Source organism: Biomphalaria glabrata, chromosome 11 (assembly GCF_947242115.1).
Source record: "Biomphalaria glabrata chromosome 11, xgBioGlab47.1, whole genome shotgun sequence".
Lineage (NCBI taxonomy): Eukaryota > Metazoa > Mollusca > Gastropoda > Planorbidae > Biomphalaria > Biomphalaria glabrata.
Genome location: NC_074721.1, coordinates 9,942,892 through 9,958,022, shown reverse-complemented (window position 1 = coordinate 9,958,022; position 15,131 = coordinate 9,942,892). Strand labels below are relative to the sequence as shown.

At 37.4% G+C, this 15,131-nt stretch overlaps 2 protein-coding genes across 8 annotated transcripts in view; one reads left to right on the top strand and one right to left on the bottom strand.

Moving 5' to 3' along the window:
- Window positions 1-14,779, bottom strand: part of LOC129921758 (C-type lectin domain family 4 member E-like) — a 38,181-nt gene extending 23,402 nt beyond the window's left edge. For 3 of the 7 annotated variants that reach the window (XM_056004464.1, XM_056004465.1, XM_056004469.1), the window contains exons 1-3: window positions 11,865-12,229; window positions 11,154-11,245; window positions 5,869-5,922 (exon numbers count right to left, since the gene is read on the bottom strand). In XM_056004464.1, coding sequence (XP_055860439.1) covers window positions 5,869-5,922; window positions 11,154-11,214 — 115 coding nt within the window. In that variant the 5' untranslated portion in view covers window positions 11,215-11,245; window positions 11,865-12,229. Of the gene's footprint in view, window positions 1-5,868; window positions 5,923-11,153; window positions 11,246-11,864; window positions 12,230-14,649 lie in introns of those variants that run through there. The other 4 variants (XR_008773721.1, XR_008773720.1, XM_056004468.1 and 1 more) reach the window with 3 other exon arrangements.
- The window catches only part of LOC129921611 (mucin-2-like), a 361,373-nt gene that overhangs the window by 155,719 nt on the left and 190,523 nt on the right, over window positions 1-15,131 (top strand). The gene's annotated exons all lie outside the window — the stretch shown is intronic.

The window sequence follows — 15,131 nt, the reverse complement described above, 5'->3', positions numbered from 1 at the left end:
AACGGAAGGGGGCGGAGATGTCAGGCAAAGATGAATGGGAAAAGGGGTACCGTAGTGTTAGTGTCCATCGCGTATTAAATAAAAGTGTGCTGGTTGTTGATCCCGTTAGGTTGGAGGGTGCCTGACATGTAAATAAGTTTGTTTTCGATCAGCAGACGGGTGTTTTTGTCGTTGCATTGTTGTATGGCAGTGACGAGGAGGTCGGTGGTACCCCTATGATGTGTGTTATTGAAATGGATAGAGACGGGCTTAGTGGCAAAGTTACGGATGACGACAATAACTCCACACATAGTAAAGATCAAGACACGGAATGTGGTCAGTACAAACTCTAACGTGAATAGATATATTTTGAGAAATTGGGTAGGGGTGATTAGGGTGACACATCTCGCATTGACGCAGGTAGAGTTAAACAAATGAAGACAAGACCAGCACTGAGCACTGGTCGTTGGCGTCATGAGTCTGGCGATCACCTCCTTGGGAATGGTCATTACATGTGACACCTATCCCGCCTCCCCCCCCTCTTCTCTTCTGCTCACATTTCACTCCTTGTATATACTCTTTCCTCTACCCCTCCCCTCTCTCACGCGATTTTTGTTTTTAATTTTAAAGTAATATCTTTAAAAACTTTTTTGAAAATAAAAGTGTGCCTCTTAATAAGCACACATACACAAGCCAAAATGTTTATTAAAGAAAATGATATGAAAAACAAACACACATTTACATTTCGTACGTGAAAAATATGTCTTAACACAAACACTCATGCAAAACATAGATATGAATAATTCTTTTAAAAGAAATAATACAATAAATGTACATAATGTATTTCGCGCCAAAACGTCCCGTCGCCAAAACGGCTCGCGCCAAAACGACCTTCGCGCCAAAACGGCGGGGCCAAAATGGCGTCGCCAAAACGGCGGCGCCAAAACGTCCTGCTTCGCTTACAACGTTGCTATTCCCCTCTAGTGCAAAATACTGCGGATAGGCGTGTATCTCCTTGGACATATAGGACGTAATTCTGTCAGTATAGACAAAGTCTGGCAAATGAAGCACTGTTTGTTTATTAATTTTTTTTAATATTTAAATTGGGTATTACAGTACCTTAATTCAAGTTCATCCTTCATGGAACTTGGAATCTGGGTCGGTGGGTGCACAGCTGATCTAAAAAACGTCTATATTTTCCTAGACATTTAAAAATATGATGTATATCACTGAGAAAAGAATTACTAGCTCGTTGGTTACTCGGGGAAAACTCTAGTTTGACCGTTATACATTTTCAAAGAAACAAAAATAAATTGGTGGTTGGAAACTATATCTAGATCTAGAGTCAACGTGGCTTAGTCAGCAGCTTCACCTTAATTATAAGATAACTGAGTAAATTTTACGTTTTTCTATATTATTGAAGTTTATATGTGTTGTTTATATTTTTACGTAAAACTAGCATGCGTATCCCCTCCCCCTGGAAATGAAATCCCCCCTCTCTGCGGGACATATGTGACCTTTTTTTTTGTTGTTTTTTTTTAGCTTTAATTAATTTTCTTTATTATAAGTGATATTTTAATGTTAAGCCATCACTAGCGCAGCCATGGGAGGTTTTGAATTCAACCCTACCTCCAGATTGTTTAAATGTTTAAAAAAAAACGTTTTTAATATAAAACTAAAGCAAACAAGAGCTGAGGTCCATGTTTTCTCGCTGTCCATAGCTTTCTTTGTCACCTTCTCTCTCCAACTAGTGCGGTCTAAGGCTATGTCTTCCCAATGGTCAGTATCAATGTTCACTGATTTTAAATCCCGCTTTATCACATCCACATAACGGAGATGGGGACCCAGTTTTTCTTGAGCCAGACGCGAGTTGCCAGTAAAGAATGATTTTAGGGATGTGTTTGTCTTCCAACGGCGGAAATGTCCGAGTCAGCGCAGGCGGCGTTGTCTGAGGAGTATAAAGATGCTGGGAAGGCTCGTTCTCGCTATGATCTCGATATTGCACACTGCATGTTATTTTTAAGATCCTTTGAAGGCAGCGCATGTGGAATGAGTTTATTTTTCTGTCTTGCTTTGTTTAGGTAGTCCAACACAACTACATACACATAATTCTATGAGCGTAGCTGAGAGGTGATTTGATTTTAATTACCCTCCAGCGGGTTTTGGTTTAAAACCACTTCTGTAAGCGTAATCAATTAGCGTTTTTAGTTTTTTAAAAACTATAGATGGTTTTGAGCACTGGCGGATCCAGGGGGGGGGGGTAGGGGCGATCGCCCCCCCCCCCCACTCGACCGACCCCCCCCCCCCCAAAAGGGGGGGCGGACGAATTTTATTATAGAATTCACACAAGTTGTATACGAATTTATTACTTACGTTAATAATATATACTAATTATTTATATTTCAACCTATTTTTAGATTATTTCGCCCCCCCCTTTCTAGTATTTTGGCCGATTTGGTAGGGGCGGTAGGGGGCGATGGCGTCAATCCGCCCCCCTCCCCCCACCATAAACTTTCGAGTGGGGGGGCGGTCCAATTTATTTGTAGAAATAACAGCTTACTAACAGAATCAATTAAATATCTATATGATTAAAACTTGTTATTGGTATTTTAACAGGTCTTTATATTATGTCGTTCACCTGTTGGCCGATTGGAAGGGGAGGAGCAAATACCTCTACTGCCCTTCCCATCTAAACCATTTGTGTGTGTGTGCGGGGGGTGGTCCTACTTTTATGGAGAAATCATAGTATGTGAACAAAATTAGTCGAATATATATATAATATAAACAGGTGGAAGTGCGATACATGCAATCACCTTCCTCCATCGGACAAACCAATACTTTTTCTTTTTGTATTATATAAGAAATTACAAAATTAAAAAAATATGTCACTAATATAATTTATATATGCTATAAAGTAAATTCTAACATCGAGTCGCCCAACCCTTATTCTTTAATGCAAAATGCAATCATTAGCAGGAATTATAAAAAGGAGCGAAGATTAATCGTTTTCATTTTACAGCCCTTCTCCTTTCCAGACAGAGTTTTTGTAATTTCACATGAATTTATCATAACTATTTTAAGAAAGACTTTGCTTTGGAAAAGTTATAATTCAAACGAAATTTTTCAATATAAGAGTCACAGTTGAATTGAGTTCAAAAGCCAGATAATCTTTTCCTAGTCGACTTTTTCCAACCTTTACTCTATCTCATATTTTTCTAGTTAAATAAATTTAGTACTATAACTCACAATTTATGCTTAAATTTTATTGAATATTATTAATCGAATTTTTTTTCGGCGGCGATCCTCAAAGCTTTAATCTAAATATGTGGGGTATCTTATCTTTTGAAAGAACAAATCGGTTGTATTTGCAATTTATTAGAATATTTTTCCACATTATTCAAAAGGTCCTTTATAATAGAATGAATAATGAGCTGTAGGTCAGGAGAATGCGTTACTGCAGTGAAGAATGCCAGAAAACGCTTTTAGCGTCGAGGCTTTGTCCCGAACCTCACTGATGAATAATAAGCTGTAGATGTCAGGAGAATGCGTTTCTACAGTGAAAAATGCAAGAAAGCGCTTCGCCCCGAACCCCACTAATAAGTAATGAGCTGTAGATGTCAGGAGAATGCGTTTCAGCCGTGAAAAGTGCAAGAAAACGCTTTTGGCGTCGGGGCTTCGCCCCGAACCCCACTGATAAAAAATAAGCTGTAGATGTCAGGAGAATGCGTTTCTGCAGTGAAAAATGCAAGAAAACGCTTTTGGCGTCGGGGCTTCGCCCCGAACCCCACTGATAAATAATGAGCTGTAGATGTCAGGAGAATGATGCAGTGAAAAATGCAAGAAAACGCTTTTGGGTTCGTGGCGAAACACTGAGGAAGCTTACAGCGCTTTCCCAGGCCCCCAAGCTTGCAAGAGAAAGGCCTCAACATGACTGTTTTTTTTTTCGCCGAAGATTGAAAAACAGTCTTATTTTATTATCATGTATCGAATATATATATGTATATCTATATATGCTGTACGCACGTTTATGCATAGGGTTAGGGTTTAGTGGGCGTTAGGTTTAGGGTTTGGAAAAAAATCGCCCCCCCCCCCCAAAGTTCTGGATCCGCCAGTGGTTTTGAGTTGGAAACCCCCTAGCAGATGGTTTTGAAAACAAAACTCCTCGTTTCGATAAAAATCGAAAGCAAACTACAATATTCAAATCCATTATGATGGTAGCCAAGTGGGTCTTAAAGTCAACCTCCTCATTTCCGTAAAAGCTAATCTACAATCAATATATTCCTCAAACGTGACCCAAAGAGGTTTTGCTGTTTCCATTCCATATCCAATAAATGTTGCAAAAATATAGTTACCATTTTCTGGGCTCCATTAATAAATTGTGCTGAATAGAAGATTCGTTTTATTTACCTACGATTTTATATAGAATAGTAGCAGGATAATGCAATGTAGATGCCTCAGAATTCGCTTTTTTTTTTAATTATAAATAACGGAAATAATGCTTGCTATATAGTCTTATATGGCAGAGCTCTCAGCGCTCCCCCAGACAACTTAATTGGCTACGGCGAGGTGTCTACTGCCATTCCACTAAACTAACAATAAAATAAAGATTAAATGCGTACTCACACACACACACACGCACACATAATATCTATGTGGGGGGGGGGAAGAGATAAAATTCTCCCTCAAAAGAATAAGCACAAATACTATCGCTCTCTTCTTGCGAACCCTAATGACAACGCAGCCAGAACTATAAAGCTTCTTGTCACACTCTGCAGTCAAAGTTCAGGGAACTAAAAAATAATTGGTGGCTTAAACTGTCCGTAAACATGCAGAGACATGCTGATTCTGGTAACACACGCTCTTTATATAAGTCGCTTTGATGTGCCTATGGCCCAACTTAGCAGACTACAGCGCTGCTAAGATCATGCGGAGGTTCTACTCAATTAACTATCAAGGCGGACATACTAAATCACTGGACAAAACAATACATCCTGATATTTGAGGATTAAAGACACGTATCGGAGAAATCGCTGGCAAATGTTCTCAGAAATGTATGAGAGGAGCTAGATGACTTACCAACATTTAAGGAAAATGAGACAGCAATATATAAACTCAAAAAACACAAAGCACTTTCCCCTAGCTAATGTCAAATACATATTAAAGCTGGGTGGAATCAGAGGCGTCCTAAAGATCCCGAAAGTAAAAATCATAATCTTAACCAGGTTTTGAACCCGAGACCTCCGGTTCGAAAGCCAAACGCTTTACCACTCAGCAACCATTTAAATTTAATAATAAATGGGTATAGTTTTTGTTTGTTTTTCTTGTTGAAAAGATAATTCTAATATTTACATATTTGATTAACCCTTAAAGTGCTGAGCTGTTAAGTGCATACAACATGAAATTACAATAAATAAACTACCACACGCGTTTTAAGGGTTAACAAGAGAACAATTCTCAGTTATGAAAATTAAAATGTAGAATTTGCTAACAGACGTATGGTTGGATTGAAAATTTATTTTAATTTAAAATAATGCGTTCGTTTAATCAGAATATAAGGTCACACTATTATCTAACGGAGGCGTGGTGGATGACTAGAAAAAAGACTTGGCTTATGAACCCAGATATCCTTGTAACGACTGTCGGTAAAGACAGGGATTTTTTTCTTCCTGATTTTAAGGTCCCACCTGAGTCCTCCGAATTAAAATTGATACTTGAACTTCAGTTTGGAAAAGTAAAATAAGTAAAAATGGTTGGTCTATGTACTGACCGTATCGATAACCGTTGGACAAAGAAAGAGATGTAATTTACATCATCTTTCTTATAGATCGCATTGTCTAAATTGAGGAATTATATTAATAGAAAGGGCATGCAGTTTAAGTTATAACTTACATAAGGCTATTAGCAAGCAGATGGTCAACGTGTAGCTCATGATGTAGACTTTTTCTAGAATAAAAAAAATAGTTTTACGTTTTAATTTTCTTGAAAGAATTAATATTATATTATTTAAATATAAGGCCGTTGAATGAAATCAAAGAGCTTTTGCTTCGATTTTTAGTTTTGTTTTTAAATAAATAATACAAATATTTTTTTCCATGTACTAAGTAGGTCTTATAAATGCAAGCACCAGGTAACAGAACCTTGTCGGTTAAAAGATTGGTAGGAAAATCGTGAGAAATAATAATTTCCAGAGCTCGTTATGGAAATATTTTTTTAAATCTCGAACAGTTTCTTTTTAGTTTTATATTTCACTTGTTCTAAATGTCACTGTACATAGCGATTTGACTCGTTCTAGACTAGAAAACTATTGTTCAGGACAAGTGCACCGAAAGTGTCAGCACTAGATCAGCAGCGATTCTTTCTGATATACAAATAACCACCTGAGTGAAGGTGTTGGGTAGTGACACTTTTTTCGGATCTCTCTTTATTCCGGCCAGTTCAACCAACTCAGTACTTACGAACCCAAACATTATAATAACGACCATTTCCAACCAAGGAAAAATTGTGGCTGAGAAACAATGCTAGTGAACATGCTGTTCTAGCATTAAAAAAAAGGAATACTACTGTAACAGAATTTCTGGCGTCCTACAGCACATCCATTTCGGTCGAAGGTGAGACACTAGAAGAAATTGAACGCTTCACCTATCTTGGCGATATCCTAGACAACCATGGAGGAACATGCATCGGCAAAGCTCGAGCAGCCTTCCACCAGCCAAAGAAAACCAGCGGATCAAGGGAAATAAACAACACCACCATGATCAATCTCTTCAACACAGTTAGGTAATCTCTGTCATACTAACTACTATATTTACCAAAAAAAAGTGTTTACTTTTATTTTTTATGAGAAAAAATCTATTTAGTATCAATATAAGTGGAACATAATTTAAAACAATGATTAATAAGTAGTTTTTCATATAATCACGGAAATGTTTTTTAGGCCTAGAATAAGAGCGATTGACCCTTTAAAGAACCATGAGATAAATTAGACAATCATTCTAACCCATTAGCTAGGCCAGGCACATTAGCTAGGCCAGGCCCATTAGCTAGGCCAGGCCCATTAGCTAGGCCAGGCCCATTAGCTAGGCCAGGCCCATTAGCTAGGCCAGGCACATTAGCTAGGCCAGGCCCATTAGCTAGGCCAGGCCCATTAGCTAGGCCAGGCCCATTAGCTAGGCCAGGCCCATTAGCTAGGCCAGGCCCATTAGCTAGGCCAGGCCCATTAGCTAGGCCAGGCCCATTAGTTAGGCCAGGCCCATTAGCTAGGCCAGGCCCATTAGCTAGGCCAGGCCCATTAGCTAGGCCAGGCCCATTAGCTAGGCCAGGCCCACATGAAACTTCTCATTCACTTTCACCAATCTCTTTGTCTGCTGGACCATTTGGGAACAAGATCTGTCAACCTTCCTTCTCCATTATCTTTTAATTGCCTTTAATAGAATTTCATTTTTATATTCTTTCTGAAAATATTGAAATCTACCTTTTTACCTGATTGTGTGGACCACTTGGTTTCTACAGAAACTCTCTTACTAACCTTGTTCACATCATACTTTAGCCGTTTCTCCACTTATTTTGTACTTTCAATAAAAATTGCCGTATTTCAACATTCCTCCTTTTTGGCCTGTGTATTATAATAAATCTGCCTATCTAGGCTATCTGCGAACTGCACCTTACGACACCACCAACTTAAAGAACTTGACAACTCAGGGCTCCAAAATAACGTAAACGTTTAATTAAAAAAAAAAAGTCAATACTGTAACACAGACTGTACAAATATTTTCACTCTCAGACATATCAACTCTGTAACGGTGTATCAACTCTACGTCTCTTCATAGACTTGCAATTGATTCTTTGTTCCGGGCCGACTTCACCTAGACTTGTACATGACGTCGACCTAACTTGTGAAGTTGCGAGGTAACATGAAGCGACTTGACTGACACCTTCGCTCTTTATATAGGGTCGCTGCTGGACTTTTAGAACCGGACGGAACATTGCTCGACCATTCTCGTTGAGAACATGGCTACATTCCTCGTGATGCTTTTGGTCTATACTCACTCTAGATGTTTCTACAAACTTAGCCAGCCATCCGTCGCAGTTGAAGGTCCTGACTCGTACGGTTGACCGCTCGTCTAGCGCTGGCCTGGGGCAATTAGCGGCGGCTGACAACACACATACCACAACCCCAATAGTGCCATCACCTTTTTCAATCGCCTTCCCAATCGATCCTCTTTATGGTCAGTTGAACCATGTCTTACTTTGTTATATAGTACCAGGTATTTAAGACTTGTTTGGTTGAATAATTTCTTAGGCAAGCATGCGAAGCGATCTATTTATGGAAAGTTTTTCTAATGACGAAACTGAGCACTTGGAAATGATTACGGCTACGAAGGATTGCTTATGTCTTTTACTTATAAATGTCAAAGTAAAAGGCGATTTCATTAGAAAGTCCCTTAATCGAGACTACAGCTTTGAAAAACAGTTGCTCTCGTCAAGTCTTCTTAAATAGCAGTTTTTGTGTAAAACAAATGGCGTTTTACTGAAACAATTTGCATAACGTATCATGTAGAAGCAAATACTTTTGGCAGTTTAAAAAGAATTATTTTTTTTTTCTAGCTATTCTTAATTAGTTATTAGAGAAAATAATCGCTCTTAGAAAAAATCATTAGCCATTTAAAAGATGAAATAGCTAAAAAAAAACAAGGTTAAAAAATCGGCCTCCCCCCCTTTGAAGTGGTACAACCAAGGAAGATAAAAAGGCAGGTTTCAATATTTATTTTCAGAAAGACTATCAGAATAATATTCTATCAAAGTCAAATGACAGAGAAGGATGGAGAAAGAAGGTTGACGGATCTTGTGTGTTTCCCCAACGGTCTAGCAGACCAAGGGATAGGTGAAAGAGGTTAGATGTGAAACTGGCCTCACTGATTTCATATAATTATTATGTTATTGATCTAATTGTTTTTTATAGGGTTTATCTCTTTTAAAGCGTCAGAAAAAAAATTATTTAAAAAAATTACAAAAGAATCCTTCATTAGGTGTCCTACAGATGCAGCATTTGCAGTTCAACTTGCAGTTCACGCGATAATATGAAAACTATTTATTAATTGTTGTTTTAAATTATGTTCCATTTATATGCATATTAAATAGATTTTTAGCGGCCCCCGAAAGGGGAAAAGACGCTATTGGTTTTGTGTGAAATGTCTGTCCGTCCGTCCCGTTTAGATCTCGTAAACTAGAAAAGCTGTTGAAAATCAGACATCACAATATTTTAGACCATTCAAAGTTCTGATGCAACGGCTACTTTTATTTTTTCTGAAAGTGAAAAATCGAATTTTTTCAAATCAGATATGATTTGAATAAGAGATTGAGCCTTTTTAAAACAATTATATTATAGGACTTGGGTCAGGGGAGGCGCGGTGACTAAGCGGTAAAGCGCTTGGCTTCCGAACCGCCTCTGAAACCACTCAGATCTAATGGGTACCTGACATTAGTTGGGGAAAATTAAAGGCGGTTGGTTACATGCTGGCTACATGAAAACCCTCGTTAACCGTAGGCCACAAAAACAGATGAACATCTGCCCTATAGAACACAAGGTCTGAAAGGAGAACTAGTTAGGCCAGGTTCACATCTAGTTTTACATTCACTTTCACCTATTCTTTGATCTGCTGGACCGTTGGGGCACTACACAAGATCTGTTAACCTTCATTCTCCATTCTTATCTCTCATTTGTCATTGATATAATTTCATTCATATATTCTTTCTGAAAATAATAAAGCCTGCCTGGGTGGACCACTTCGGGGGCCGATTTTGAGTTTGTGTTTCCACACAAACTGTCTTTTGTAACCTTGTTTCTCTTTGAAAAAATTAGTAACAATTATTTTGTAAATGCATTAGTAAGTATGACAGAGCTTAAGGGGGCCATCTACCTTGAAAACTTTTATGACATTTTTATTGTCATCCTGTGCTAAACATGTATACCAAATATTATTATAATTAAACAGATAGTTTTTGAGAAAAGTGATTCTTAAGAACATATACCCATGTGAAATAGACATTTTGAGAAAAATTAAAATTTAAAGTTTCAATTAGTGAGAAAAACAAGATATGCATGTATATTGTTCAAAAAGATATTTTATTTAGCTCATGTAACATTTAGGAATAGAAGCAAACACAGAATCTATTAAAATATTGTTAAAATTTATTTTAGATGGTTTCCCAACACCCCCCCCCCCTCGGCGCAAAAAAAAATCATTTCACCCGAAGACATAATAAGTCCAATTTTTACTTTTCAGACATTAATGTAAGCCCCAAAACAACTAAAAATCAAGATAAAGTATCCCTTAATTATAAATACATGCAAATAATAAGTAAATAAATAGTTAAAATATAATTAATACCGGGTATATGAATGTGGTTTACACAAGCAGTTTTCAAAGTAAATAGAATGGCACAAGTATTTGAAAATAAATGCAACTTGTATATTTTAGGTGGCTGAATAATTGTAGAGTGCAGTGCCTTTATAGTAGATAGTCCTTCATTGTAATATGATATGGCTTTTTATATATAGCCATTGAGCTGATAATGCACATATGTATGCTGTGCAGTATAAATGTTATAGATGGTAAGAAATGATGATTTAATGTGACATGGCGAGACTGAAGCTCATTGCACGTGTACAGCTACAACGACAGAAAAACTCTGGTCCTTTTTTAAGTTGAAACAGTAGCTGATGATAAATTGGTCCACCAGGAACCATGCAGTGCTTTATGATGAATCTTGTAATGAAATAAGTTAGATAGATCTTTATAATAGCATGATATAGATCCAGGTCTATAAAGTGTAAATTATTGCTATATATGTGATAAGCAACATGTGATGTGGTGTTTGATTATGAAGTACTTCTATGTCATACTGCAGTATTTTGGCAGCTTTCAGACAGGGTAGATGGTTGACGAGGTACTAGTATGTGGTTATGTTTTCTTACAACAAGAGGAAGGGTCAGTGTACACTGCATGTGTTGTTTTGATCTGTTGATATAAAGAAAAAGAAAATATAAATTAAATAGCCTATTATGAAAATATTCAAATAATAAATATAGCATTAGTGTTATTTACTCGATATATAATCAAGAACTAAAAAGAATGATAGAAAAAACTGAATGGACAATCCTTTTTTTTTCTCACCTACAATTCCCAATGTGTGTAGATCTATTTCTATATCCTTGTAACAGATTAGGTAGATCATTACTTCTAATTGTACTCAGGAGAACCTGAGACTGGGAGTAAAAGAAAAAAGTTAATGTATGCATGTCATTGTAGGCCAGTAAAATTTAGATCTAGAAATCTAGTAAATAAATCTAAAATAGCAGGACTCATTCATTACTCATTTATTCACTACTCAGACTATTTATTCTTGAGTCATCAAGGTTATTTTAGATCTAGAATTAGAAAAAGCAACAATTAGATCTAGACTATATTAGATGTATAGATCTAGATATATAAATCTAGATCTAATGATCTAATCTAGATCTAATATTAGAATCTTCTCTTCTGCAGTGCAGTGGATACGATCTAGATCTAGACTAAAGTAGACAAGATAGATGATAGAGATAGACCTATATAGATCTAAAACATAATCAAGTTTCTAGATCTATTTTATATAACTAGATCAATCCAAATACTAAGGCATCTAGAATATGAATCTAGATCTAGTAGGGTAGCCTTAGTAGACTAGCCTAGCCCCAAGTCTAAGTCTAAGTCAACTAAGTGTAGTAACTAAAACTAGATCTAGTACGACCTAAACACTGAATACGTGCTTGTCCGACCCCTAGATTTGTGTTTTTATGATATTGCTATATCTAGATCTATAAAAAAAATTAGGAAACATGTACTTACCATAAATAATAATGGCAAAGATAGCATACAATATCCAAAAGGGTCTTCTATCGATTCACGGACGCCATCATTGTTGCTGTAAACATCGGAACCACATGGCCAAAAGGAACCAATCAAAATCGTTTATTCCATAAATATACATCATGATCCAATCGGATTTGAATAGAGACACGTGTAGTGGTCTAGTTTGAACTAGTTTCAAGGCTAAGGTTATTTTTAGATGAATGAGTCATTGAAATGGACTTGCAGAGCTGAACGTAGGCTTTTCAAAGACACCAAACATGACCCACTTTTATGGCGGGCTACGCGGTAATCGGCATCGTAAAACGGCGATTTTTTCAACATTTAGAGCAAATTTAGCTTACCCCTTTCAAACTCATTTTTTACATTAAAATACCTTTATTTTAATGATTTTAGCTAAACTATATCATTTATAAGATATTATTCTAACATAATATGCAACTTTTGAAAAATCGATTTTTTTAATGAAAAATGTTTATTTTTTGACACGTTGACCCCCTTAAATAGCTTAGGACATGTGCTAGCACTCAAACCACTTTTCCATTTCTGTTTTTAATAATATTGTTAAGAATCTCACTATCCAGGCTCTCCGCAAACTGCACCTTACACAACCAACTTAAAGAACTTGACAACTCCGGGCTCCAAAGTAACGTAACACTAGACTGTCAATAAACAACAGCCAATACTGTACAATTGGCAACACGTACACTGTACAAATATCTCTCCGATAACACCGTTCCGCCGTATCAACTCTTGCACTGGCCTCTCCGTCTCGTTCCGGGCTTGCACTGAGCTCAACAGTTCAGGACTGACTTCACACACTAGGCTCGTTGTGTCGGACTCGATCGTAGACCAAAATCAAGACGCCAGTCGTCTCAACTGTACTTGACAGTACTCCGCACTGAACCGTCGAAATGCTCCGTACAGAACCACACCGCTGAACGGTGATGTAGTCGACCGGACTGTAGTGAACTGGGCTCTGAACCTTGCTGTATTGAGCCCCTTTTCTCGACCGTCTTGACTGCGTCACCTCCGCTCTTATATAGGGTCCCTACTGGCCTTCTAGAACCGGACAGAACGCCGCTCGACGTTTCTATGTGGTCAGATGACTACAACTCTCGTGACGCTCCTGAGCTCTGTTCACGACGGCGATCCTTCCCGAACTGTCATGTTGACACTCGACTCGGCTGACAGTCGTAACTCGTCACGGTTGACCGCTCGTCTAGCGCTGGTTTGGGGCGATTTGCGTCGGCTGACTACACACACACCACTACCCCCATTTGTGCCACCATCAGGTCTATAACAATATACATAACATTATCAAAACTCGCAGCCTGTTCACTGGGTGGTGTTTGCCCTCCCTGGTGAGCCAAGAAGTCTGCAATATTGTTGCCATTTACACCTAAGAGACTCGGTACACACTGCATTATTACAGGTTGCCATATTGTTGCTTTATTTTGTGTGAGGCATGATGACACTGTCGATATGGGGGGGGGGGCATGGTCCATGGCTTTGCAAAGCCTGTAGTACACGTTTTGAGTCAGTGCCACAACAATCTGAGTTGTCCTCAAATGTCCTTCGCCGAGTTGTAAGTCAATGACGATTAATAGTTATAGACTGTTATTGCCTCCACATCAAAACTGAAAACATTACCACATGGTGCGAAGACTTTGAGAGCCAAGAAATTCGATGTAGGCTCCATAGCCTGCTCTTCCAGAATCTATTGATGCCAACCCATCAGTATATGCCGAAATGGCACTGGTTTTGAAAGTATTAAGGATCCCCAGTGCTAGAATTTGAAGGTCGTTAGATAATTGACTTATCTTAGTGGCATTAAGGTCTACTAGTTTCAAGCGTATGTCTGGGGTTGTTGGGCGACACCAGGGAGAAAGGTGATGAAAACTTTTAATGTTTTGTTGGTTGGTGGAGAGGCGAGCTTTATCAGATAGTCTAGTGGCCTGATGAATAAAAGACTGCATCTGGATACGTCTTCTGCATCTCCAACCATCCACTAGTTTTCTAGCATGGAGGTATTTATCCAACCTTTTATACCACTCAGGTATAAGGTTTAGTAGACCTATATTAGCCATTTTTTTCATCCAAGTTAACTGTGCTTGTCCTAAAGTAAAGAAAAATCTTAGTGCTAGGGACTGTATTTTATCAATTTGTTCAAAAGCTGTCCTAGAGCAAAAGATTTGCACAGGTAGACTGTAGTCTATCTGTAATCGTAATGCTCCTAAACACAGTAATCGAAGCATGTCTACTCAAGAACCCCACTTCGTGGAAACCAGCTTGCGCACAATGCAAAGTTTCCCTGAGGCTTTTCTTGCAACTTCCTGGATGTGGTCACACAATTTTAGTTTGCTATCTAAAGTTACACCTATGTAACAATATAAATAGCATCTATGTTCTCCTGATACGTATCTATCTATCTATCTATCTATCTATCTATCTATCTATCTATCTATCTATCTATCTATCTATCTATCTATCTATCTATCTATCTATCTATCTATCTATCTATCTATCTATCTATCTATCTATCTATATCTATCTATCTATCTATCATCTATCTATATATGTATCTATCTATCTAATCTATCTATCTATCTAATTATCCATAGATCTATCTACCTAAAGATCTATCTATCATTTTTGTAAAAAAAAATAGATTTCTGTACTTAGTAATTTAATGCCTAACTTTTAATTAACTTCTAATGAATTAATAATAAACGTAAAAATACAAGAAAAGTAATATTTTTACCCACATTGAAAGCGGTGCTGGAACTCCGTAACGGTGCGTACATTCACAAAAAAGCTCTGTACATTTAATGAAAGTTACTCTTGATTTTTTTAAAATGCAAAATTAAACAAGTACGCCAGTTATATTAATTTTTTTCACCGTCGCAAGATATCCATGGGCGTAGCCAATATTTTTTTAGAGGGGGGTCCTCCCATATATATATATATATATATATATATATATATATATATATATATATATATATATATATATATATATATATATATATATATATATATATATATATATATATATATATAATTTATATGTGTATGTGTGTGCATATTTAATCTTTATTACATTCTGACCCTTCATTCTTTTGGACGTCGTTTATTGTACTCTAGAAAAGGTTCTCCACGAAAAATTGTAGACTTCCAGCCCTTGTCAGCAAAGGGGTCTGGGGGGAGCGCTGAGAGCTCCCAGCGCAAGACAAAGCCCCGCTA